The sequence below is a fragment of the Apostichopus japonicus genome, chromosome 6, assembly GCF_037975245.1.
Source record: "Apostichopus japonicus isolate 1M-3 chromosome 6, ASM3797524v1, whole genome shotgun sequence".
NCBI classification, from domain to species: Eukaryota; Metazoa; Echinodermata; class Holothuroidea; order Aspidochirotida; family Stichopodidae; genus Apostichopus; species Apostichopus japonicus.
In genome coordinates, this window is record NC_092566.1 from 17,401,917 (window position 1) to 17,429,484 (window position 27,568).

Sequence of the window (27,568 nt, forward strand, 5' to 3'; positions counted from 1 at the left end):
CGTCTATTTATGTCGCGTACAGTACCATATACGAACCAAGGAGCGTGAGTAGGAACCCGAATCGAGTACGCGCGTACACGTATAAATTTATTTTCATACAACAGCGCCCCTTCTTTTACAAGTTCCTAAACGAAAAGTTGCTTTGGCAGCAGAACATATTTTTGCAAACCCATCAAAATATTGGTACGTCCCTTATGGACAAACACATCAGACCTCTTCTGTCACTCGCCTAACCACATGCACTTGTTGTTACTTGTGGAAAAAAAATCGAAGATTCCATTGAGGTTAAATTTGGACATATATTTACTCGATGAGTTTTACTGCTGTTGATTTGGATAAAAGGAAGGGGTAAATATACGGCCTTGCTTTACTTTCATGAGATGTCAACATAACTATTGTAAGTTCTAATTAGCTAACCTATTTATTGAGTGCATACACACTGCACGCAGCCTGTGCAGTCTAACGTAGCATTAAGACCCGCGGCGGAAGTAGGATTTAGGCTACTGGCACTGTGCGTAAAGTTTGATGATGTTGTCCTTTGGTTTGAGTTTACTTTACCCAGTTGGACTGGTTCCACGAAACCACAGTTTAGACTTATCAGTGGTTGAGCATACGTGGATAGGCCTACATCTTTTATTTGCTAGGTAAGAAGTTGGATGCGGTTCCAGGATTCACATAGGCTAGGGACCGGGCTTACAACAAATTGGTCTTAGGCCCTGCACAATCGCACTGTAGCGGACAGTGGTGCCTGTTTAATGTGACACTGTCAAGCAATCAACTGAGTGCTGTCAGTGTCACTGTCAGTAAAAAGGAAATGTTAGGCCTAAATGGGACTAGGCCTAACTGTTTATCTTCCTGTTGCATTCTTAAAACAGACTCCTTACGATTTTCTTGACCGATTTGAAACAGCTGGTTTGTAGCACTGTTGACCGGAGTCTGCAGTCGATTTGGTTTTTCTAGTTGACAAGAAACTCATCAGAACTCTGTACAGTGTACTCGGAAAATTGAAGCTTATTGTTGATGTTAGTGTATAATATGTCTACTTTGTTTAGCCTGCTTACTAGTATTGCTGTTATTAGGCCCCCTCAACACTGCAATGCAGCTTGTTTTCTTGGTTCTGGTTATTTTTTTAAAATTAGCATAGGGCCTACTATGGCCTGGGGTTGACCATGGCTCAGAGTGTTTTTTGGAAACCATTGTGAAAAGCAACATATTACACTTATACATTTCTCACATTCTCTTACACAGGCTCTCTAGTGGATAAGCAGTTTGCTAACAGTTTTATTTTATTTTTATACATTTCTTAGCGACTGTAATGATGTCTGTTGTCTAATAGTTGACCAATCAAATTTGCCTTACATAATTTAAAAAAAGGAAAATGTGGGAAACTGAAATGCCTACCAGATTTGTTAAGTCATATGATGCTATCGTGTTGTGCCCACACCTCTCCCCCCCCCCCCTTTCTTCCTCCACCTCAAGCTTACATACGAAGCACTCACCTGATAACATTAAAGCATTGCCTAGTAGCTGTAGAGAGCTGAGCTTTCAAGCCTCCACAAGTGTATTGCAATTTTGGATTAATGCTACTATCTAATAAACTGGTGTTTTCTGTGTGCTTGTGAAGAACAAAATAAACATTACTCTTTCTCTGCTGTTTATTTTTTCCTTAGAGAAAGACCACTCAGAAATGTCACAATACCGGAAGTTTAAACATTTACAATCCAAATTTCTTGCAATGGAGAAATTTTAATACTAAAATTGCATAGTAAATAGTAAAAGCATAAATGAACATTCTATTTTCTTCATAAATGTTTTAGTAAAAATTTAGAAAATTGTTGCTTAAAGAACATTTATTCATTCATTCATTTGTTTTATCACTTATGAGAGTAAAAGAAAGTAAGTATAAAAAGTACATAAAGTGAAAGGAAGTAAATGTACTAAACAACCAAAGGTTGTGACTTGATACTTAGAGTATTACCTGGATGAAAAAGAGGAAAAAAAGAAAGAAAAAGGAAGTCCTGAGGAATCATAAGAAAACATTTGGATAGAAGCGAAACGTAGAAGCCTTGTAGTTGCAGTGCTTTAAGTCTCATACCATTTTAGAATCATGTTCAGCAGCTAGAAATGAAGGCCATATGTGTTGTCTTACATTCACCTACATTTTCCCTACATTTCCCTACAGGTACATTTTCCCTACACTAACCCTAACCCTACATTCACCTCCATTCACCTACATTTTGTGTCTAGGCAGTATTTCACTTTAAGGATATACTGTACTTCTGTCGACGATATTGAAAAGACGGTTTGTAGGTTCACATATTCCTCTGCCTCTTTCCAGTACCTGTCTCCCCAGAATCTGAGCACTCTCGCTCTTCTGCATCTATAGTGATTAGGTAGTACAACAATATTAGCACTGTACACGCATCTACATTACCCATAGTGATCAGGCCCAACCTGTAAGTGGCCCTCCTTATTCTGCCACGCAAAGTGTCAATAAAGTGTTCGGTATGTAGATCTACTGTAGGACTCCCTTCGTGGTTCACCAATCCACGTTCGTCCTAGAGCAGTGGTCTGCACAAGTTTAGACACACAACCCAGGATGTCCATTAGGACGGATCCACCAATCACCAGAAGTTGAAACTCCCCACCCCCCCTCCCCACTCGGCCTAATAAGTATCCTGTTTCAATTTAGTTTGGGCATTTTACAGTGCACTTAAATCATAGAGATAAAGTACTTTAGGTTATGAGGAGACAGGTAAGCTTGTCACTCATAATATTGATCTAAATCTGGTAAGTTTTGGGATATATTAGAAAATGTAGATGTGACTTCCCAGGGAGAGATTACATTACTGTACTTCCAAAACTTGACATGAAAGACCCAACAGCAATTTGTTCAATATATGCCCATAGTAATGTTCCACCTGAGTATGTGTGACATACTCACAGTTGCTGCTGAATCATAGTTCAACCTAGCCTTGCAGTCAGTTGTGTTTTGTATTTCAGACCAAACACACAAACACAGGCTGGTGATGTACGTTTTGATAATGTAACAAACAGCCCTTTGCTATAACCTTGAATATAATGACCTAGATGCCAGCAAAACATTATAGGCTTCCAGTGTATGTGAACTTTGAACAAACAAACTATTCAGAAGCAAATAATGGATTGCCCAAATGACAAATATGCCATTTCCTTAAATAGTATTTCCTGAACAAAATGACTATCCAGCCCAGAGAAGTATTTACTTTACATTCAGGCACGTAGCCAAGGGGGGGGGCGAAGGGGGCAGCCGCCCCCCCTTGAGCATATTTTTTACAAAATTTTTTAAGGTTTTTATGATATCGCTAGTATTTTCAAAAGAGAAAATGCTAAGATGCAACTAACAAGGCATGGGAAGTGCCATTTCCGGCGATCTGGGAGGCATTTACAGCCAAAATTTTCTTGTACGCTTCGCGCCAACCATGGTGGCGCTACGCTTAGATAGTTTGCAATGCAGAATCTACAGTTTCGCCCCTCCCTTGGCAAATTCCTGGCTACGCGCCTGTTTACATTCATGAATGTGATGTCTCGATGCAAGTTCTTGGACAGATTCGGCAAATAACATACATGTGCACATAAGGCTCAATGCTACAGTCAAATGAATTTACAGACAGAGAAGAGATAAAACTTGGTATATATTCAATTTAACATAGATTCTTGTTTCCCAGACTATAGTACACAGTTCAATGGAAATGGGCAAAATGTGCTGACCTATTGCCACGGTTGCCATGGAGATAAGATTAATTCTGTAGAGTGTAGACAAGGGTCTAGACACTGGTTAGGGTCAATTCCTACAATGGCCTGTGTCCTCAGGCCACTTAGGAGACTTGAGAAAAAACAGGAACCATTGCCTAGCAAAGGTGATACCTCAGCATAAATTTGCATATAAATTTCCAATTTTCTGGCAATATTAATTTCCAACCAAGTTTCATGCAAAATTTGAGATCACAATCGATCAGACTAAAAACATCCCCACCTCGCATACATAGATGTTTTCACCATGTCAACAGTTAAGTTAGAACTGTGCTGCATACAGTTTGTTATACCTAATACCCTGTGTGTATACATATTGCATCTCCTTACTGTAGGACCCTATTTCTGACTACCTCAGCATTTTACAAGCCATCCAAACAAATGGGTCTTCCAGAGAACTTTATCAGATAGTGACCTGAAGGAGACAGCTGCTTTCATAAATAAAAAGTTGACCTTTGAGAGAGATAAGACCTTCTCACTCTCTTCTACTGTGTTATAGTGCAGTATTAAACCCAACTACTTAAAAATCCAATCACTATGCAACCAGGCTATACAACCTGCTTCATCAAGAAGTGAATGGGTCGAACAATGAAAGATGGGGCTGGACAATAGAAGAAAAAGACTGACTGTTGCATGTAATTAAAAGCACAAAGTATTAAACAGCTCAGAACAACACAAATGCTGTATCTGTGTGCGAAATATAGCTGCAACTATTCTTGGAGTGACTTTGCTAAAGATTTGAACATTGGAGGTAGCATGTTATCTAGACTAATTAATGTTGCATTTGGTACTGAATTTAGTGCATCCACGTGGTGTGTTAGTATCATACCCTGTTTACCTACAGGCCTACACATACTACAGTAGTCTACTTGCATACAAATCTAGTAGCCACATGGTTACATGAAATACTACAATATGAAGAAGGTATGTAAGTATTGTATGTTGCAAATTTATATATAATAACATGGCTTACGTTGAGGCTACAGTACTGGTACATAAAATGCTTTGCATTGGAAGCAAAAGGTCACAGGAAGTTGTGGAAAATCTTGTTTAATAATTTGTACAATTAAACATCCTTGTACCTTGTAGATGGAAATACAGCGCTTATTAACTTTTGTCGTCTAAACAGTCCTTGGCACAATATATATAAAAGCTACACCAGAATGAGTGGTACAGTATATTACTATTTTTTCCCCCTCGATTGGATCTTGGAGAGGGGCAGAGGTAGGGAGAAGAGGAGAGGTAGGGAGAAGAGGAGAGGTAGAAAGCAGGGAAAGTTAGGGAGGAGGTGGAGGGGGAAGGTAGGGAGGGGTAGAGGAAGGGAGGGGGAGAGGTAGAGACAGTGGGAGGTAGGAAGAGTTACAGAGAGTGGGAGAGGTAGGGAGGGGGCAGAGGGAACAGAAGTCAGACTAACATCTAGTGGACTTGAAACTTGCTGTATGTTGGAGGAACCTCGCCCGTGTGGAAACCTAGACAGTGGGAGGTGGGGGGCCCCGACATTCATCTCCCCTGGTGTCAGTGGCCCTGTTTAATAAATGATTTCTTCATCTCCCATGTGGTTAGGGGAGGTAGGAGAGGGAGAGAGGTAGGGGAAGAGGTAGGAAGAGGTACAGAGAATGGGAGAGGTAGGAAGGGGGCAGAGGGAACAGTAGTCAGACTAACATCAAGTGGAGTGGAAACTTGGCAAAACTTGCTGCATGTTAGTGTGGGGGGGGGGGGCTCGACATTCCCTGTTTAATATATGAGTTCTTCATGTCCCATATACCTTTAGTCACGAGACCCAGGTGTACAGTGTACTGTGTGGGGTTAGTCCAACAGGTACATGTTATGTACATGTGTTACTTTCAGGGTTGGCCGGTTTTTACCGGGCGGTTTTTACCGCCCGGTAAAAACCAGGTTTTTACCGGGAGGTTTTCCCACCTATAAGTGGGAAAAACTGGGAAAAACCTCAAATTATATAGAATTCCTAAAATTTCATGTGGAACTTGTGGAGGAGCATAGAAACTACAAGAAAATGGCATCTTATGATAGGGGGTTAGGTTACATCCAAAGAACAGCCATGATCTATAACTTTGTGAGTTTACCAATTAGACTATTATAAATTATTCAAATAAATAATATATTGGATGCTCAAATCAACCAACTTTATTTCCTATCGAGATGCATAATTCCATTTATAATCTAGAGAATGGACAAGTATCAAACTGTTGGTGCCTCCTAGGGCTACGGTTCGTCATATTATACATGTCACATTGTCTTGTTACATATATATAATGCAACACCATCACAAAAACATGGAAAGTGAGCAAACATATTCACAGTGTAACTTTTGCAAATCGCTCGCCAAGTAGATTGTGCGTTTAATACTTTAATTGGGCCCATGCGCCTTACATAGTTTCAAAGCAGTTTCTATTGAGCCCCCTGGATTGAAGTTCACCTCAATAGACTGTTGCCTACTGTATTAATTGAATGAACCGTCTGAGCACATAATAGGCCTGAAGAATTTAGGAGGTGTGAGTGTCCCAGTGTAGACCTATAATGGTTTGGGCAATAAGCAATGCATACTTCTAAAGAGATCGTGACAGAATACATGTGCAATATGAAAAATACTCTTTTTTCCACAAAAAGTAGAATTAGGTTGTGATAAAATAGCTCAAATGAAGCTAAGAAACTCCCATATTCAATAACATATGCCTGTCATGAAACAATATCATGCCTACTGATGACCCTGCATATTACGGACAAGTAATAATAGTTTTCGAGACGGAGGCGGTTTTTACCGGTATTTACCAGTTTTTCCCGGTTTTTACCTGGTTTTTACCGCTTAATGGGAAAAACAGGTTTTTCCACGGAAAATGCCTACCCTGGTTACTTTAATTAGTAATTTGTGACTTTCACTTAGTAACATCTATGTGCAGCTGCCCATTGTGAATTACGATGCTATATAAATTTTAAAAGGGGTTATATTGCAGGTCAGAGGGCAGTTGTAGTGAGACCTCCAGTAAAGCCATGTGAACACATTCTACACAACTCTTTTACCCTCTCCAAGCTGGATCCACAGAATGAATTAACTTACACCCATGGACAGACAGCATCCTTTGTTAGGAATATTACACTGTACATTTGCTTTTTCCAGGTTTTATGACTCTGACCTCTGTTGACCCCAGCTGTATTTTATTGAGAAATATAGGCCTATTCCACATGTCAAAGGTGATAAATAACAGGATGGTTGCGTGTAAAGCTTGTCCATGGTTTGTCACTGCCCTAATCTCAAGTTGGTGACAGCAGTAATAATATTATAACCAGTAAATTCTGAATTCCTCAGATATGAATGTGGAGTGTGTGAGGAAAGAGTAGTGCTCTGCTTTGGCTTGAAATCAGAGGGGTGGGATGTGGAGGAGGGGTAAAATAGCTTACTTTTTTTGTTTATTGTGAAGCGTTTTGATACTTTTGGTGATTAAGCGCTATATAAATGACGTATTTATTATGATGATTACTTCATCATTATTTCTGATAAACATAGGATTAATGTAGATTTACGCCATTTCCAAAAGGGAGGGGGGGAGGGGGGGTGTACTAGCTTTGACTATCAGTTTTTTGTACTTAACATAGTATATTTTGTAATTCATATCGATCATTCACATTGTACATGATGTTTGCCATGCAAACTCTGTAGTGTCACTCAAGACTGAAACAAGGAAATTTCAAAGAAAGTAAAATATTTCAAAAAAAAATTTCCTCTGCCAGACATTGCTTGATATTTACTTCATTTTTTATGCCCGATGCAATTTTTTAATTTTTTATTTAACTTTTAGAGCGCATGTAAATAGAAGATAGGACTGGGATAAGAGTGTGTGGGAGAAGGAGGGCGGGGGGGTGGGTGAGTGGGCATTGGAGATGGGCTGGATGTAAAGCGCCAATTAAAATTCAAACCTTTCAGATACTGCAGAGTGGGAAAATACCACCAACAAGAAGGTCTCCTGTACTGCAAAAATGTTACATGGAGTGTGAATTACGTACAGTACTGAGTGAAGAATATGATTACATCAGGACCTTATGAAATGATCAAGATAACATTTTGCGGGTTCAGAGGTTTGGGTACTACTTTCTGTGATTGGGGGTCACACAGGGAGATCTCAAAAAGCTGTTATTTGGTCTCCCATGACACCCATGAAATGGGGGAATTTGCTGGCAAAGTCCTTTATTACAATTAAACAGACAGGTGCTTATCCAACCATTTATCAACTTTAGCATTCCAGCAGGCTAGACAGATAACATTTTGACAACAAATTAATAACAGCTTTGATACTACTGAACTGCAGTACTGGATGTACAACACATATACTGTATATGTACAGTAATACGATCATGTACTATAGCTACAAGGTAATACTAGTAGCTGTGTACAGTAATATGATCATGTATTTAGTACTATAGTACTGTAGCTACTGTACACGGTAGTACTAGCTCTATGTAAAGTAATATGATCATGTACTGTACTACAGTATTGTAGCTACAGGGTAATACTACTTAGCTATGATCATGTACAGTATTACACTACTGTAGCTACAAGGTAACTAGGTATGTACAGTACAGTAATATGATCATGTACTACATTACTGTAGCTACACGGTAGTACTAGTAGCTATGTACAGTAATACGATCATGTATTTAGTACTATAGTACTGTAGCTACTGTACACGGTAGTACTAGCTGTATGTAAAGTAATATGATCATGTACTGTACTACAGTATTGTAGCTACAGGGTAATACTACTTAGCTATGATCATGTACAGTATTACACTACTGTAGCTACAAGGTAACTAGGTATGTACAGTACAGTAATATGATCATGTACTACATTACTGTAGCTACACGGTAGTACTAGTAGCTATGTACAGTAATACGATCATGTATTTAGAACTATAGTACTGGAGCTACAATGTAGTACTAGCAGCTATGTACAATAATATTGATCATGTACTACAGTATTGTAGCTACATGGTAATACTACCTAGCTGTGTACAGCTATATGATCATGTACAGTTTTACATTACTGTAGCTACAAGGGCTTACTAGTAGCTCTATACAGTAATATGATCATGTACTACAGTACTATACTGTACTGTAGCTACAATGTAGTACTAGTAGCTATGTACAGTAGTAAGATCACATATGATAGCTGGCATTCTGTATTAACATGCCGGGACATATGAGTTCACATGTACCATAATACATGACAGGATGTGTTGTCCAACTTGCCCTTGACCTACCAACATGTACTACTGTGTTCAGCTGTTCATTTGCCAATATTTTTTTTAGAATTTCACAATTTTCAAACCTTTTAAAAGTTCTGTCTGCAGAACATGATTAGCAAACACTATCTCCGATTAAAAGGAATGCCTTATAAAGTTCTTTTAGTCAATCGATAGGATATCAATTTGATTATTTCAGCTAAAATGCTAACCTGGTCACCGACTAGTCAAACCCATAGAGGTTTTAATTTGCACTGCTAACAATTTAGGGTGGTGGTGGTGTGGGGGGTTTATTCTGCGGGCTAAAGCCTCCCTCCCCAGAAGCATAATTGCACCCATTTTACATGAGTATTGCATGTACAGTAATAACTATAGGTTTGTACTGTACAAAACAACATAGAATAATCATAAAGAGTCTGTGTGTGACTACACTTAGTACGTGCCATGGTTACCTGAACCACAGAAACAAACATAGATGGTTATGAAATATAAAAGAAAGGAGGGTAAATTTACAAGTGTTCCTCATGTGATGGAATTTTAACTTCACTCTGATAGGGACTTGAGTACCTTATGTTACCAATGATGGGGTGTGAAACTGACAAGGCTTGAACTCCAGGTCAAAGGGCAAAGGGGAGAATTCTTCAGGTGCGCAACCGTATCCCACAGACATGAAACTAGGGAATAAAACTGATCCGTTCAGTTGATTCCCACAGTAGCTGTGCCTGATGCGTTTGAGCAGCGGTTTCTTTGCTAATTTTCTGTAAGTACTTTGTTGCCGATTTTACAGCCCTTCCTTCCTGCCTGCAAAGTGTGCAGGTGTTACATACTGTAGCTGTGCTCCACATGTGTTGAGTAGCATTTGGGGGGGGGGGGAGGGTGGGGCGCTAATTTACTGTTACTGCAGTAACTTAATGTTGGGCAAGCTCTACCTTCTGTTCTGCAAAGTGTTCAGTGTTTCACGAACAGGGAGAGCTGCGCTTGTGTTCGGGAGAAGCTCTGTGCTAATTTAATTATCAACCGTGCAATACAGTAGATTGTGAATCAGTTCCCGAGTATAAATATCTGCATACATAGTCACAAACACAAATCGTGGTCATCTACTGAGCATTAATGATAGATCTGATGTCTGTTGCAAATCCCAAAGACTCCCATGACCCAGTTGGGAAACCTTTTCTATATACATACTTTCATGTACAGAATTTTTAAGTAGTATGAATGTCATGTATGATGTTTCTATCAGATAATGATTAGGAACTGTTTGTACTGTTAGTTAGAGTGCTTCAAAGCAGGATGTGGGAGGACAGTATAGAGTGGTATTAGCATTAGAGTCAGATCAAGGTTAGGAACTGTTCATACTGTTAGTATGACTGCTTTGAAGCATGATATCTGGGGACAGTGGGTTTATTATATACTTAGGAATTTGTCCCAACTCTCTGACATCGTTAACTTGCTGACACCATTCTTGATGTATCATTAGTTTGTAAATAACTGTTGAAATGTTAACCAAATACAAAGATCTATGAGTTTTTTCCCATTAAATTGGACTTCAAAAGCCCTGTGAAAGGAGCAGACTTTGTTACATACTCCTTCAGTTATGGCATATATAGGCCCCTACAGGTATGGCATTGTTTTGGAGGAATGCAGACCTTCATACTGTAGTTACAGCTATATCGATCATGTTACAGTATTTACAATTTAATAATTATAATAATAATAATAATAATAATAAATGAGACTTATAAAGCGCCAAATCAGTAGACAAAAGTCACTGCTCAAGGCGCTTTACAAAGAGAGCAGATTAATTTACAAAAGAACAAGTGAAAAGATGGGTCTTAAGTAGACTTTTGAATGTAGAAAATTTAGAGCATGTTCGAATGTGATCTGGTAACTTGTTCCAGAGATAAAAGCTTGTTGTGTTCAAGGTGGTCAGTATTTGCCCCAGAATGGATAATGCTAAAATTTGCTAAAACTTGAAAAATTCCAAAAGTACATTTTTATATTCGATATATATGTATGTATTCGGAAATATTGAGGAGTAGTCAGTGAGAAAATGTAATATCTTTACAACTGAGGACGGAAACATCTGTTTCATGGTGGCATCAAAAATGTTCATTGCTACTGTGGACCATGAGGTTACCATAATCAGACATTCCATGTTTATTACGGGGCAACATCAATGACCCTGGAAATGTGAAGACCTTTTTAAACCTTTTTAAATCGTCTTTGTGTCTGTTGCTATTAACCCAAACCTGGATGGATTAAAAACTAATTGGATATGTTTCCTTCCAGGCTTCCATTATCCCACAGTGCAAGCTCCTTTTTGAACTCTGAAAGGAAATAATCCAGATTATCTGCTCCGTAGGTTGGTGGTGCCATACTCTGAATTGGAAATTTATGACTGTAGTAGGCCAGTTACATGTCAGCCAGTTACAGAGTTGTTGACAATTCATAATCATGGATGTTAATTATGAATCTAGGAGACTGACTTCGGTCAGCTTGCGGCTTTGATAAGACAATGATGGCTTCTTCGCGAGCTCCTGCTTGCAGGAGGATCTAAAATACATAGTGGACCTACTCGAATATTAATATCACTGATCACTGTCAAATTACCGCTGCCACAGCTGTTGCAACTTTGAAGATATTGTACGTGTATGTAAAGTTCACCTGTACAGTGTCCGGTAAATTCTGTTTCCAGTTTCCCCCCAATGGGGTTAAAACCTTTGTATGAGGAAGTACAGACTTACTTATAGATCTACCTGTGGTCCAGAATTAACATAAATAATCATGTAAGGGCAGCTGCTGGTTGGAACTGCAAACATGTGAGAATGCAATGCCTCTTAAAAGTAGGGCTCCTCATGATCAATGCAAATAGACTGCACCATAATGAAATATGACAATGCAAGGTGACACCAAAAACACAAAAGGATAAGAAAAGGGGTGTTCCTTCCCAGTTTATGCCCCTCCCCCATCCATCCCCCACCCCATCAAACCACAATCCTCGGTGTCTGCGTGAATTTCTGAAAGAGCCACCTAGGGTAGGAGAGGAGCACTGTGGACTTTAAGCAAGTAGGCACATGGAGAGTTCCCCCACCCCCCCCTCCCCATGCCCTCTCTTTTAATAACATAATTCTTGGTTAAAATTACTATATATGGCCATTGTATGGTGTAGTTACCCATACTGTATAAAATTTACTTCATTCCCCTCTGACAATATGCACTTTGATCTACCCATGACTACAAACTGGTAAAAGTTCTTGCACTGCCCCCCACCCCGCTAGTGACCATCTTAGGTCCCTCCCCCCCTCTCCTCTTCCTTCCAAATCTACAGTTCAGAAGTCCTATAGTGTTTTTTTCTGTTTGACAGAGACCTGTAGCCAGGTTTTCACCTGATGTAATTCCTAGCAATATGAGATGGAGGCTCTGGATTTCTCTAATTTTACTTTTTACTAATTTTTATAAGAAAGTAAAAATATGAAATGCAAACTTATCAGTAATGTAGTGTTTATATCAGTCAGCTGTGTGTGACTGTTCACATAAGACACATTGTGTTAAACACCACCATCGATCCCAGGAAATACACACACAGCTTGCTACTGTCGGTAATTAGACACTAGTGTACAGTCAGTTCATACAGCTGCGGTCAATACCCACAGCACAGTATACAAACGATACAGCGATGGACATCTCAGGTCTAGCTAAAGATAACAAGGTATCAGGTTTCATTATGGTCTGCATTTTGTAGCGACACGCACAAAACGTCACTTGCAAGCAACAGAAAGTTAACTTTTCAGATGGCCGCACGCGGTTTGGGGCGAGTCTTCAATGTCTTTAAACTTTCAGTAATGGAATAATTATACCAGTCAGTGTTTGACTGTTGACATAAGATACATTGAGCCTCAGTAACTTTCATTTCATGCTGCTCAATAAATCGGGAACCTTTTGACAGAAGTTCTAAAGTTGAGGGCCTTCTAATTGTAACATTCTTGACAACTAATCTGGTCTTATAATGATCTAGTGAGATTACTCATGTATGCATCTGGTTCTAGTGCTTTTCACAGTAATTATCCTGCATACAGCTGTACTTCAAAACGTGTATGTATTCAGAGACAAGTGCATTGCAGTATAGTACAGTACATACAAACAAGAAAACAAGAATACAAAGGAGAAATTAAAAGAAAAATTATAAAGAAAGGTTGATTAAGCTCGTGGTGACTCAGTTTCACCAAAGGTACAGTTCTCGTTTAAATGGTATTTAATCACAAATTAACAAAATTTTAAAAAAGAGTGCGAAGAAAAGGTGATAGTAAACTGCCTATAGAGAAACAGTGCTGGGGGAGGGTGAGGGGGTGTTACAGTGTGTGTGTAACAATGGGAGATAATTATTAGTGGAGGTGAACAGGAAAGAAAGGGGATAAGGAAGGAGAACCTGTGAATGTTGATTGAAAAATTTAAACAGTGCACATTCTAGTTTATAATGAACACAAGGTTGTTAAATTGGCTTCCTTGTTGGCTGCTGCATAGTCAGTTAATATATCTAATGATGACTGCATAGGGGTCAGTTCTACTGAACTAATTCTTTCAACACTTTATATATCAAGCCTCTCACACCAATAGAAGGAGAGGAAAGTGTTGGGAGAGTAGTAGTGTTGAGTTACAGTGCATCTGGTGCATCCCTGGTTACAGAGATCAAAGCTATTAGCTTTTAGAAAGGTCATCTTTTGAGGTCATTTAGTGTTGATTGTTTGATTACCTTCCTATTGATATTTGACCCACTTTCATATTTTGCTACCAGTATCCCATATCTTGTGGGGTGTACAGTATATATTTAGTAACAATATTTGTAGAGATTTTGCAACTAGATTTCATGAAAAGAGGTCAGGCAGAAACATTTTGACATGTTTCTACTGTAGTATGAATTTGAAACAGTGGCTGAACTTTGCTGGAAAGATGACTCACCTGGTGGTCTGTTTGCTGGATGGTACAAGGAAGTGGCCATTTAGAAATGGTGACTGGTTGATGGTACTGTTGACCAGCTATCAACCAGCCAGTTAGAGGGAACTGCTTTCATAACAGTGCTGCCATAAAACAAGCGGGCATTGTGCCAAGGAAGTAGCTGCCTACAAGAGGGAGTTGTGCCAAGGAAGTACTGTAGCTCTGCCCTCCGAGAGGGAGCTGCCCCTAGGAAGTAGCTGCCACACAAGAGGGTGTTGCGCCAGGAAAGTAGCTGCCTACAAGAGGGAGCTGCCCCTAGGAAAAGCTGCCCTCCGAGAGGGAGTTGTCGCAAGGAGGTAGCTGCCTAGAAGAGGGAGGTGCTCCTAGGGAGTAGCTGCCTGCAAGAGGGGTCTTCCCCTAGGAATAGCTGCCCTCTGAGAGGGAGCTGCACCTAGGAATGTAGCTGCCCTCCGAGAGAGAGGGAGCTGCCCCTAGGCATAGCTGCCCTCCGAGAGGGTGATGTCGCAAGGAAATAGCTGCCCTCCGAGAGGGAGCTGCCCAGAAGTAGCTGCCTGCAAGGAGGGAGTTGTCCCAAGGAAGTAGCTTCAAAGAAGAGGGGGCTGCCCCTAGGGAGTAGCTGCCTGTAAGAGGGGGCTGCCCCTAGGGAGTAGCTGCCTGTAAGAGGGGGGTGCCCCTAGGAATAGCTGCCCTCTGAGAGGGAGTTGTCCCAAGGAAGTAGCTTGCCCTTTCAAAGATGATGTCTTCCAGTTTCTACAACAATAAACAAAAAATTGTCCATGTTGAGGAAAATATCAGTTTGAAAACATTTTCCTTCATAGTACATTTATAAGGTTAAAGTAAACACTCAGCCTTGAATTAGCATTTTGGATCTCAACATCCAGCCCTGTATTTGTGTTTACCTGTGTCTGGTACATGTGGCAAGCTTTAATAGCAATAATTGTGACCCTTGCCTCACCTCACCTCACCAAAATGTATGATGTATTCTGAAACATAAAAAATAGTTTTTACATAACAATATCAATCTTTCCTTAAAATACAAAGTCTAAATTATGTCCTTTGCATTTCTTGAGAAAACTAAGTTTTTACGCTTCTGTGACAAACATCAGAATAACAGACAGCTGTGCAGGCTACAGTTGTCTACTCTTGAACATGGATAGTAGCTTGTCTGCTACGGTCTGAGAAAATGCGAAGAGACGTTCATTTTTATGCTTGATTTCTTTCACATTGTCTCGCTTTTCTGGCAATCGGTCTCCAATCGAATGCTATCGGCAACCCCAAACACAGTAATTATTTCCTCTTTCGACTCTTCACAGGATGTAAGGAAAAGAAATAGACCCGCCATTGATGTCACTGGGTTCGTGGAGATCATTCCAACAGCTGAGCATTGATAAGTACATGTAGCCACACTGTTCTTTGCACTGGCCTTCCCCGATCATCGGATATATTACACACCACACTCATCAGTCGTACTACCAGGAGCCCGGTGGACTCGCTGACACGAGGGAATTTATTGGGAGAGGTTTACGTAGCTGAGGAGGTGCACCTCGTGGGATCCAGATCATGGATGCAGTATGAACATGGTGACTACAGTGGAGAACCAGGTGAGGTTGTTTTAATTATTATAAATAAATAGTAAATAAATGAGGACACTATAACTAGACAAAGGGGACAGATCTCTGGTTTTGACGTCTAAACTTAACTGATGACAGTGGAGAACCAGGTGAGGTTGTTTTTATTAATTATAAATAAATAATAAATAAGGAAACAAGACTGGACATAGAGGACAGATCTCTGGTTTAGACTAGTTACTAAACTGTTGTACCAAAGCCAACATAGTAAGGTAGCTGTCACATAACTCGGCCAACATAGTAAGGTAACTGTCACATAACTCAGCCAACATAGTAAGGTAGCTGTCACATAATTGGCCAACATAGTAAGGTAGCTGTCACATCACTTGGTCAACATAGTAAGGTAGCTGTCACATCACTTGGCCAACATAGTAAGGTAGCGGTCACATTACTCAGCCAACATAGTAAGGTAGCTGTCACATAATTGGCCAACATAGTAAGGTAGCTGTCACATAATTGGCCAACATAGTACGATAGCTGTCACGTTACTTGGCCAACATAGTAAGGTAGCTGTCACATTACTCAGCCAACATAGTAAGGTAGCTGTCACATAATTGGCCAACATAGTAAGGTAGCTGTCACATCACTTGGCCAACATAGTAAGGTAGCTGTCACATTACTCAGCCAACATAGTAATGTAGCTGTCACATAATTGGCCAACATAGTAAGGTAGCTGTCACATAATTGGCCAACATAGTAAGGTAGCTGTCACATCACTTGGCCAACATAGTAAGGTAGCTGTCACGTTACTTGGCCAACATAGTAAGGTAGCTGTCACATTACTTGGCCAACATAGTAAGGTAGCTGTCACATTACTCAGTAGGTCACTCAAGGTATGCAACCCATACTGTACTCACAGAACAGGTACAACAGCATTTGGGGAGACCAAGTAGCTTGGTGATCTCATGGATCTGGAATTGAAATTGGTACTGTTAAAATGGAGTAGATGTATGGTATATCAACAATTCTTCACTCTTGATGGAGAAAGTGAAAGAAGGAACATTTGCTTTCTTGCCGCCTACAAAATCAACCAAATTTATATACCTACATGTCTGAAATTAAGCATTTATGGCGCTCCTAAACTTCTCAGAAGGCTAAGGTGGGTGATATTGAAAACACAATAATTAAGAAATTTCGTAGTGGTCGACCCAAATTTAGAGCCCATGTTGACAAAATATGGCCAACCACTCATCCCAGATTTCCCAGGACACTCATCCAGACTTTCAGAAAAGAAAACAAAATATGGTCACCATAATGTTGATAATGATCTTAGTAGTTGGCGCTGGCCAGAATCATCAATTACAAATATGGGAACAGGGGGTTGCTTGTAGTTCTCTCCACCAAGCCTACAGTACAGTGCAGAAGTTTTCTCCTAAGTAATGTAACTGATGAAGATGCAATTTTTTTGGGGGGGAGGTGGGAGTGGGGGCCAGGTGTGGCGGGCAGACTAGTCTGCAAGCATTCAGTACCTTATTGTGATTACAGGCAACTGTTTTCACAGATAACTGAGAAATTGGTCTAAAATGTGACCTGCCACTGCATACTGCACTAAGACTTTGCTGCACAAAGCAGTAAAGAGCTGTAGGGTCAAATGTTTCTCCAGGGAGCAATGAAAGTTTCCTGAAAAGTTGACAAAGGATATTATTGCCTGAAGGACCAAAGACAAAATCTAGTTGTAACTTGAAACTTTGCTGCATGACTTTGTGAAGTCTGCTGTCTAGGAGTGTCAAACTGACAAAATAGTCTAGTCTAGAAGCATTTACATGAATGGCAATATTTATCTTCAGGGGCATGGAGGTCTTAGGGGTAAGGAAGAATTTGTTATTTGTTTATCATCCATGGTACAGTAGCAGAAGGATATCATAGAACAAGTTGATGTGTTTATATTGGGGGTCTTTATCCTTGGAAGAAAGTTTTCTCAGTTTTGAAACCAAGCTTGTGTTTTTCCTAGTATGGAGGAGTGTTCTAAAGGAGAGTGATGTACATACCATTGACAATGTTGATGAACAGTGCCATGCATGTCATTCAGTCAATAAGCTCAATCTTGTTGAGCGCTTTCTGGAAACACTGACAACAAGACATGTATATAGATTTAGAACACTGATAACAAGACATGTATTGATTTAGAACACTGGCAATAAAACATGTTTACATATCTATAGATTTAGAACACTGACAACAAGACATGTATAGATTAAGAACACTGACAACAAGACATGTATAGATTGAGAACACTGACAACAACACATGTACTGATTAAGAACACTGACAACAAGACATGTATAGATTGAGAACACTGACAACAAGACATGTATAGATTTAGAACACTGATAACAAGACATGTATAGATTGAGAACACTGACAACAAGACATGTATTGATTTAGAACACTGATAACAAGACATGTATTGATTAAGAACACTGACAACAAGACATGTATTGATTTAGAACACTGACAACAAGACATGTATAGATTTAGAACACTGATAACAAGACATGTATTGATTTAGAACACTGGCAATAAGACGTATAGATTTAGAACAATGACAACAAGACATGTATAGATTGAGAACACTGACAAAAAGACATGTATAGATTTAGAACACTGATAACAAGACATGTATAGATTGAGAACACTGACAACAAGACATGTATAGATTAAGAACACTGATAACAAGACATGTATAGATTGAGAACACTGACAACAAGACATGTATAGATTGAGAACACTGACAACAAGACATGTATAGATTTAGAACACTGATAACAAGACATGTATAGATTGAGAACACTGACAACAAGACATGTATAGATTTAAAACACTGACAACAAGACATGTATAGATTTAGAACACTGACAACAAGACATGTATGGATTTGGAACACTGACAACAAGACATGTATAGATTGAGAACACTGACAACAAGAAATGTAAAGATTTAGAACACTGATAACAAGACATGTATAGATTGAGAACACTGACAACAAGACATGTATAGATTTAGAACACTTGACAACAAGACATGTATAGATTTAGAACACTGACAACAAGACATGTATAGATTTAGAACACTTGACAACAAGACATGTATAGATTTAGAACACTGATAACAAGACATGTATAGATTGAGAACACTGACAACAAGACATGTATAGATTTAGAACACTGACAACAAGACATGTATAGATTTAGAACACTGACAACAAGACATGTATAGATTTAGAACACTGATAACAAGACATGTATTGATTTGGAACACTGACAACAAGACATGTATAGATTGAGAACACTGACAACAAGAAATGTATAGATTTAGAACACTGATAACAAGACATGTATAGATTGAGAACACTGACAACAAGACATGTATAGATTTAGAACACTGACAACAAGACATGTATAGATTGAGAACACTGACAACAAGAAATGTATAGATTTAGAACACTGGCAGTAAGACATGTATATAGATTTAGAACACTTACAAAAAGACATGTATAGATTTAGAACACTGACAACAAGACATGTGTAGATATTAGAACACTGACAACAAGACATGTATAGATTTAGAACACTGACAACAAGACATGTATAGATTTAGAACACTGATAACAAGACATGTATAGATTTAGAACACTGACAACAAGACATGTATAGATTAAGAACACTGACAACAAGACATATATAGATTAAGAACACTGATAACAAGACATGTATTGATTTAGAACACTGGCAATAAGACATGTATAGATTTAGAACACTGACAACAAGACATGTATAGATTTAGAACACTGACAACAAGATATGTATAGATTTAGAACACTGATACAAGACATGTATGGATTTGGAACACTGACAACAAGACATGTATAGATTGAGAACACTGACAACAAGAAATGTATAGATTTAGAACACTGATAACAAGACATGTATAGATTGAGAACACTGACAACAAGACATGTATAGATTTAGAACACTGACAACAAGACATGTATAGATTGAGAACACTGACAACAAGAAATGTATAGATTTAGAACACTGGCAGTAAGACATGTATGTAGATTTAGAACACTTACAAAAAGACATGTATAGATTTAGAACACTGACAACAAGACATGTGTAGATATTAGAACACTGACAACAAGACATGTATAGATTTAGAACACTGACAACAAGACATGTATAGATTTAGAACACTGATAACAAGACATGTATAGATTTAGAACACTGACAACAAGACATGTATAGATTAAGAACACTGACAACAAGACATGTATGGATTTGGAACACTGACAACAAGACATGTATAGATTGAGAACACTGACAACAAGAAATGTATAGATTTAGAACACTGATAACAAGACATGTATAGATTTAGAACACTGACAACAAGACATGTATAGATTTAGAACACTGACAACAAGACATGTATAGATTGAGAACACTGACAACAAGAAATGTATAGATTAAGAACACTGGCAATAAGACATGTATATAGATTTAGAACACTTACAAAAAGACATGTATAGATTTAGAACACTGACAACAAGACATGTATAGATATTAGAACACTGACAACAAGACATGTATAGATTTAGAACACTGACAACAAGACATGTATAGATTTAGAACACTGAGTTCAAGACAAGTATTGATTTAGAACACTGGCAATAAAACATGTATAGATTAAGAACACTGACAAGAAGAAATGTATCGATTTAGAACACTGACAACAAGACATGTATAGATTTAGAACACTGACAACAAGACATGTATAGATTAAGAACACTGACAACAAGACATGTATAGATTTAGAACACTGACAACAAGACATAGATTTAGAACACTGACAACAAGACATACATAGATTGAGAACACTGACAACAAGACATGTATATAGATTTAGAACACTGATAACAAGACATGTATTGATTTAGAACACTGGCAATAAAACATGTATAGATTTAGAACACTGACAACAAGACATTTATAGATTTAGAAGAACACTGATAACAAGACATGTATAGATTTAGAACACTGACAACAAGACATGTATAGATTTAGAACACTGACAACAAGACATGTACAGATTGAGAACACTGACAACAAGAAATGTATAGATTTAGAACACTGATAACAAGACATGTATAGATTTAGAACACTGACAACAAGACATGTATAGATTTAGAACACTGACAACAAGACATGTATAGATTAAGAACACTGACAACAAGACATGTATAGATTTAGAACACATGTATGGATATTAGAACACTGTATGCATTAATCACTGTACTGCAGCTCAGTAAAATTGCATCCATGCTTTGACTACGAACTTGAAAATGTTAAAATGGAAAGCACAGTTCTCTCGTACAACTAAAGCAGAGACAAGACCCAATACAATTGAGTTGTGAATATAACAGTAAAATACAATAGAACAAAAGGCTGAATCCCCAGAACTATCTAGTTATCTCATCTATCTGATTTGACTATTTTTGTTTTATATATTTTTTTCTTGGCGTGGGGGGGGGGGGGGAGTCGACAAATCAGCTTTTAGTTTCACTGGAACACAAATAACTCATTTGAGATGGAAATTCAGTCAAAGTATATCATAATATACTACTTTAATAGCCAGGTTTGGTATCATTCTAAAGTATCAATGCCTAACTCATTTAACCCTTTTGACAATTTCCACACCATTATCATATAACCGAGATGTCACTCAGATAATACTGTAAGTTTATCTTTCATGAACTATTTGTGTATAAATTATGGAATCTGTAATATGTAGTCCAGCTATAAAAACATGTATACAGGGGACCTTCTGTGTTTTATTAACTATCACACAATTTGACAGGCAATTTTGGTTATGTTACAGGATTTTTGAGTAAGTAACCTTGTGTTACAGGTAACATACAGCGATACCTTCTGCATTGGTTATGTAGATATAGATTGTGTAAAAATGGATACCACATGTTAAAGAAAAATGTTATTGTAGCCACAACTATTGATGTTAGAGGCCTCGTAGCAAATGTCAAAAAAAAACGTTTCAATGAAAGGAGCTTGGACAACTAGACTACTGAAGCTACTTCAAAACCCACTTTATACTGTAAAGTAAAGTAAAGTAAAGTAAAATTTATTGATATTCATCATAAAATGACAATATACAGTAATCAAGTGGACTACAGCATCTCAAAAATAGGCTAAAAAGTTATCTATAGTGTATCATACTGCAAGGCCTCATTTAATTCTTCCCCCATTCCAGCAACTGGTAAACTTTATTTTAACTTAAAGCCCCATAAAATATTGTCAAGAAGCATGCAGGAAATGACCATTTAACACAACAGCACTGTGACTTCTGTATCTGGGCTTCTATTTACAGTAACTTGCAAATAAAAAAATGTATAATTAGTGAATGATTTTGACCGGGCCAACTTAGCTGAGTTGTAAAATCTTGACATTTTGAGTGATTCTGAGAAGACAGCAAGACCCATGTAAAGAAATATGTAAAAGTACAAAAAAAAAAAAAGAATTAGGAAACAAAAAGGAGAGAAAAAACTTGGCTAGTTGAAAGCTAGAGCAATGAACTTCACTGTTATTGTTTATGAGATTATTAACGTTGGAAGATAAGGAAAAGTTATTCTAGTCTATGCCAAAATCTGCCAAAAGGTAAATATTGCAGTTGGCAACTGAATAGTAACTAAAAGTTAACATAAAACATAGACGAATTTATGTAGCCATAACTGTAGCCAGATGTTGAAACTTCACCTGAGGAAGTTTAATACTTGATGCCAGAACAAGTATTTGAAGAAATCAGGATGTAGCTTGATGAAAATCAACCACATTTTCCTGTCTTGAGTCATCAACAGAGGAGTTAAAAGTGTCAGCTGAGCACTGTAAGTGGAATGTACGTTAATTATTAATTCAAGTTCCCTGAACAAGCTACTCGCTAAAATATTATAATCTCGAACAAGAGGGTGGGGTGGGGGGATCACTTATCACTACTTCTCCTCTTTGGTCCACTGACAAACATGTAATTTGTTCTCGTTGTCCATGAAAGAAGTAAAAATATCTTTTGCAACAAATTGATGTATGTACAATAGGTTATGTGCGGTATTTAATTCACGGTCTGTCACTTCTCTGTCTCTGCACAACAACGACACTCCTGAACTGTAAACATGGGGTAGAGCAAACGTGCAGTTGTTACGAAAGTTGTTGATGAAACGGGTAAAGTTGTTTGTTCGTAAATATGCCACCCATGTTGGGTTTTTGAATAAGCAGTACAAGACCCCCTCCCCCCCACATCAGCACCCCTGCTATACACATGACCTCTTCTGAGTCTTCTCCTCGGTGGCAAAACGAGCAGAAATCATAAAGTTAATGCCTGAACTTGTTGAGTAAGAGCCGTGCAACTTTGTCCCTAAAAGATTTGATCAAGATATTCCAGACCTGCCTCCTTTTTAATTTTACTGGAATTAAACTTTACTGCTGCCAAATAAGCAATTCATCCATCAGATGCCAATAACCCTCGTTCCTTGAAGCATCCTAACATATTTTCTTTTTTTTGACGGCTGTTCTTTTCCCAGGTTCCAGCCCCAGGTGAGCAGCTATGCGGTCGAGACCTGTCACGGTTAAGTTCAAGTTCCGTCGAATTACCTGAAGTTATTGAAGAGGAGGAGGACCCCTAAGAGTAGGGCCGATGATCGTCATGAGCGGTAAGATAAAGTTTTTGTCGGTCAAGATGTGGGGCAAGGTGGGCCTGGTCCTGCTGGTGGCGTTCATCATCTTCTTAGCCAAGCTGGAGACCTGCACCACCTCCCTGGAGGGTTGCATCAAGATGGGCGAGATCATGTCCAACCAGGCGGAGGGTCCCAACGGCCAACAGAAGCACGAGGACTGCATGACCCTGCTCAGCGAGATGGAGGAGAGGCACCGGACGGAGTCCTCCGTACTGAAGCAGCAGATCGCCGAGCTGAAGCTGGAGCTAGCCAAGTACGGAGACGGCATGCAGCCTCTGGACGAGCCGTTACGGCTGAAGAGTCGAATCCTGGGCGAGACCATGGACACCAAGAGACTGGAAGAGGCACAGGCCTTGCAGAAGACGGTCATCCAACAAGTTGCCAAAATCGATATGCAGAAAGTGTACAAGGACGAGTACGACGTGAATCCGTTCAGTAGTATGAGCTCGAAATATATCTACACCCTCGGGGAGTCTCTCAGGCACAAGCCCGCCCTCCATCCCCGTAGCGACCAAAAGGACGACCTCGTGGAGGCCGTCTTCTTCGCGGTCGAAGTCCTGAACAAACGCAAGTCCAATTCTCATAAGTTTGCTGTGGAGCATTTTGTGGACGGCATATTCAGGACGGACTTCTTGATCGGCACCTATTACAATATGGTGTTCGGCCACCCTGATAACAACTATTATTACACAGTGCAGCTAGCGCGGCCCTTCGCACCTCTTCAGAAGGTCAAGTCGCAAGTCATCGATTCTAGTAAAATTACCATCAATTTCATCATGCCTCTCAAAGGCAGGTTAGACAAGTTCAGAACTTTCATCAAACGGTTTAAGAGTATAGCCATAGACGGACCGATCGAAGTCTTTTTAACGGTAGTGTACTTTGGGACAGAGGGTCTCTCCGAACTGCAAGACATTCTGCACTCGTTGACGACGCAATATGCATTCCGCAACTTCAAAGTCGTCTCTCTGAATCAAGAGTTCTCTCGAGGGTTAGGTCTGCAGGAGGGCGTGGCTAGTTGGGACGGGTCCAACGCCCTCCTGTTCTTCTGCGACGTAGACATTGCCTTCACGCAGAAGTTTCTAGAGCACTGCCGCTACTATACCATTCCTGGGCAGACCGTGTACTATCCGGTCGTGTTCAGTCTGTACAACCCGGAGATTGTCTACCATGATCAGGACCCCAAGCCGTCAGAAGACGACCAGTTGAAGATCACAAAGGAGACCGGATTCTGGAGGGACTTCGGCTTCGGGATGACCTGTCAGTACCGGACGGACTTTTTGAACATCGGCGGTTTTGACACAAATATCCAGGGTTGGGGGATGGAGGACGTGGAACTGTACCGGAGATACCTGCAATCTCATCTCAAGGTCATCCGGGTCCCCGACAGCGGAATCTTCCACACGTACCATCCGAAGGATTGTCCAACGACCCTGGCGCCAGAACAGTATCGGATGTGCATCGGCTCCAAGGCCCTCGGAGAGGCGTCCCACCACATGATGGGTCGGCTGGTCTTCAAGGACACGATCAACATGACCCTGTTTAACATGGGCAAGACCAAACTGAACGCTCATATCAGGAAGAAGCAAGAGGATGGCGGAGAGGACGATGGGTGAGATGACGGCGGCGAATGCGGTGTAAAAGGTCCAGGGCTTAGAAAATTAGAAACTTTGTGTAAAAAAGCTCTGTATTTCCATAAATTTAGGAAATTCTTAATGACCTTATGAGAAATTGCATTCACATTAGAGGCCTGGTTTTGAAAGGAGTGAGTAGCCCCTGGTAGTGGGTTGGGGGAGGGAGGGAGGTTTGGGGGGCTTTGGTGGAGTGAGAATCAGTTTAATGATGATTGAGATGGAGATGCAATGGAATAACTATATTTCTGTAAATGAAGGAAATCGGAATACGTAGGCTCAAGAGGAACTTTATATTGGACATTATTGGTGGGGGAGAAGGGTTTTGAGTTTTGGGAGGGGGAGGGGGAGGTGGAGGGGTGGGAGGGGCTCGCTGGTGTGAGGAATTAGCTTTCCTGGTGGAGATGTTTGTGAATTCCCACCAGTATATTTTGATATTTTCTTTACCTCAAAATTTCATTTCTTTTCGAAGTTGAAGCCAAAGAGGTAACAGTGGGAAATTTTTAAACGATTGACAAGTATTAAACGAAGTATATGTTAACTCCCAAAATTCCTGTGACGTAATGAGATGATGTTTGGTGTTTGGATAATGGACCGATTTGTGTTAAATGAGATGTCATGCATGTTTACAAGGGCTTTAAGAACTAGAATAGGCTGAAGAGTAGTGTAACTTCACAATAAATTGAAGTTTTACCTCTCAGAATGGTGAAAGCACTCGTGCAACATTGTATGAATCAGTTTTGTAAGTATTGTTTCGAATGAAGATTCCAAAACAGACTCTTTCAGATTTTTGTTCTTTAAGTTTTTGTACAAAAAAATTTATTGAAAGTTGAGAATGTAAGTGTAACAAAGTGCCTCCTTAAAATTCTTTTTATTTATGTAAGTGCCTTTATTAATGTCACTTTATTTATGAACCAATGTGACAGACATATCGGAAGTTTGTGTTTTGTGTTGTCATGTTTCTAGGCCATAATTTTCTACTTAAAATCCTGAAGGAAAATGCATTCAGTAAGTTTTTCATATTAATTTACTATGCATCTCTGTAAATCATCTTTCATCCGCTACAAAACTTAAGTGTAACTTATAAAGTTTTTGATATACATTATATATTTTTTATATGACATTTGCATTTAAATATGTTACAAGAAATCGTAAGCACAATATTGGAAGATTTTTTTTCCTCTATTACATATTTTGAAAGAGTTTTGTTTAGTTATTTCCATTTTTTTTTTTAATATTCCCAAATGTCTTGCCTTCAACCTGTATTAACTACATATGTGTGACCCTTTACTGTACAATTGGAAATTGGTGCAGGATTTGTGTACAGTCAAGTGTTCTTTAATTGTGAATTGTGTGATAAATGTTGCATTATTAAATGAATCTACATATTTAAATAAAATATTCAGTTTGTTAACAAGTTGTATACAGGTAACAAATTGCATCGTTGAACCACCTTTCGCCAAATATTTTGTTCTGTTTAAGAACTCGAAATGTCAAGTATTTTGTGAAGTTCATCAGGAAGGCTTTGATATTCATTATTTACTAGAGAGCTACGGCAAACGTCAGAGTTGTAGTTGCGTCTAGATCAACTTCCAGCTCCATGCTTAAAGAGGGCCATGAACCCAACTATCATCTCTGTTAGCTTATTTGGGAGCAATTTTTTGGGTTGGAAAAACTCGCCCCAAACAGCCAGAAACACCTTGCTTGGTTTGGGAGATATATCCTAGATTAAAAGTTACTTCACTAGGCTGTCATTTTTTGAAGAAAAAATCTGTCATGTGATAATGCCACTAGAATCTGAGAACCATTAACTGTCTCTTTGTTCTATTCATATTTTCATATTGTTAAAGCAGCCATTTATTTCAATAAAACCGATACCATCATCTGATCATCTTGAGAAACTTCAATATTTTAGATTTGGCATTTGGCAACACCCACCTTCCTCAAAGAAAATACAAACTTTGAATAAAGACAGAAAAACACGAAGACAAAAAAACAACTTTTGGTTTGATATGTCCTATGTGCATTTAGACTTGCCACCCAAGTCTTTTAGCTCTCTGTATGTTTGATGGCAGATTATTAATGTGATATCTCCGAAATGGAGTACAGAGTTCTTTTACTCAGTGATTGGGAATGTTGTTTATCACAGTCATCTCGTATCACATACTGTAGAACCACAATTGAACAACATGTGGCGTGATGATGTCATATTTATACTTGATCAAGTTTTTCAGCCTTGCATGTGTGATATCTCCCAAGTGGCATGACAGATATTTCTGGGCTGTAAGGAGAAGTGGTTCATGACAGTTCATCTCTATCACATAGATATCAGTGGTAACCGTTGGGTTTGTTTCTCCTTCAATATTCCAATGATGGTTTTTGTTTCTTAATGTTGATATTAATTAGCATGTGATCCTTCCTTTTTGTTTACACACATTTGAAGCCATTATCGGGGTGTTTATTTTCTATATCTTTTTGCACACAAAATCAAAGATTTAAGTGTAAGTTTATTGTACATGAACTTTCTTGTTCAATGTTTGTTACAGTAAGTCAAAATACAAAGATTTATTAAATTAA

The 27,568-nt window shown here is 39.0% G+C and overlaps 1 protein-coding gene across 4 annotated transcripts; it reads left to right on the plus strand.

The window, feature by feature from the left end:
* The first annotated feature begins 182 nt into the window (after positions 1 to 182).
* Positions 183 to 27,568, plus strand: LOC139969172 (chondroitin sulfate N-acetylgalactosaminyltransferase 1-like). 4 transcript variants are annotated; one of them, XM_071974016.1, is made up of 3 exons: positions 183 to 397; positions 15,314 to 15,601; positions 23,211 to 27,568. In XM_071974016.1, exon 3 carries the CDS (start codon positions 23,324 to 23,326, stop codon positions 24,974 to 24,976), a length of 1,653 nt encoding a protein of 550 aa, XP_071830117.1. In that variant the 5' UTR covers positions 183 to 397; positions 15,314 to 15,601; positions 23,211 to 23,323; the 3' UTR covers positions 24,977 to 27,568. The 4 variants fall into 4 exon arrangements, with proteins under 4 accessions (XP_071830117.1, XP_071830116.1, XP_071830118.1 ...); XM_071974015.1 differs by having other exon boundaries at positions 183 to 348; XM_071974017.1 differs by lacking the exon at positions 183 to 397 and adding an exon at positions 502 to 644.

Coding starts and splice junctions, on each gene's coding strand:
- LOC139969172 (XM_071974016.1), top strand. CDS start 23,324: ATGATCGTCATGAGCGGTAAGATAAAGTTTTTGTCGGTCAAGATGTGG.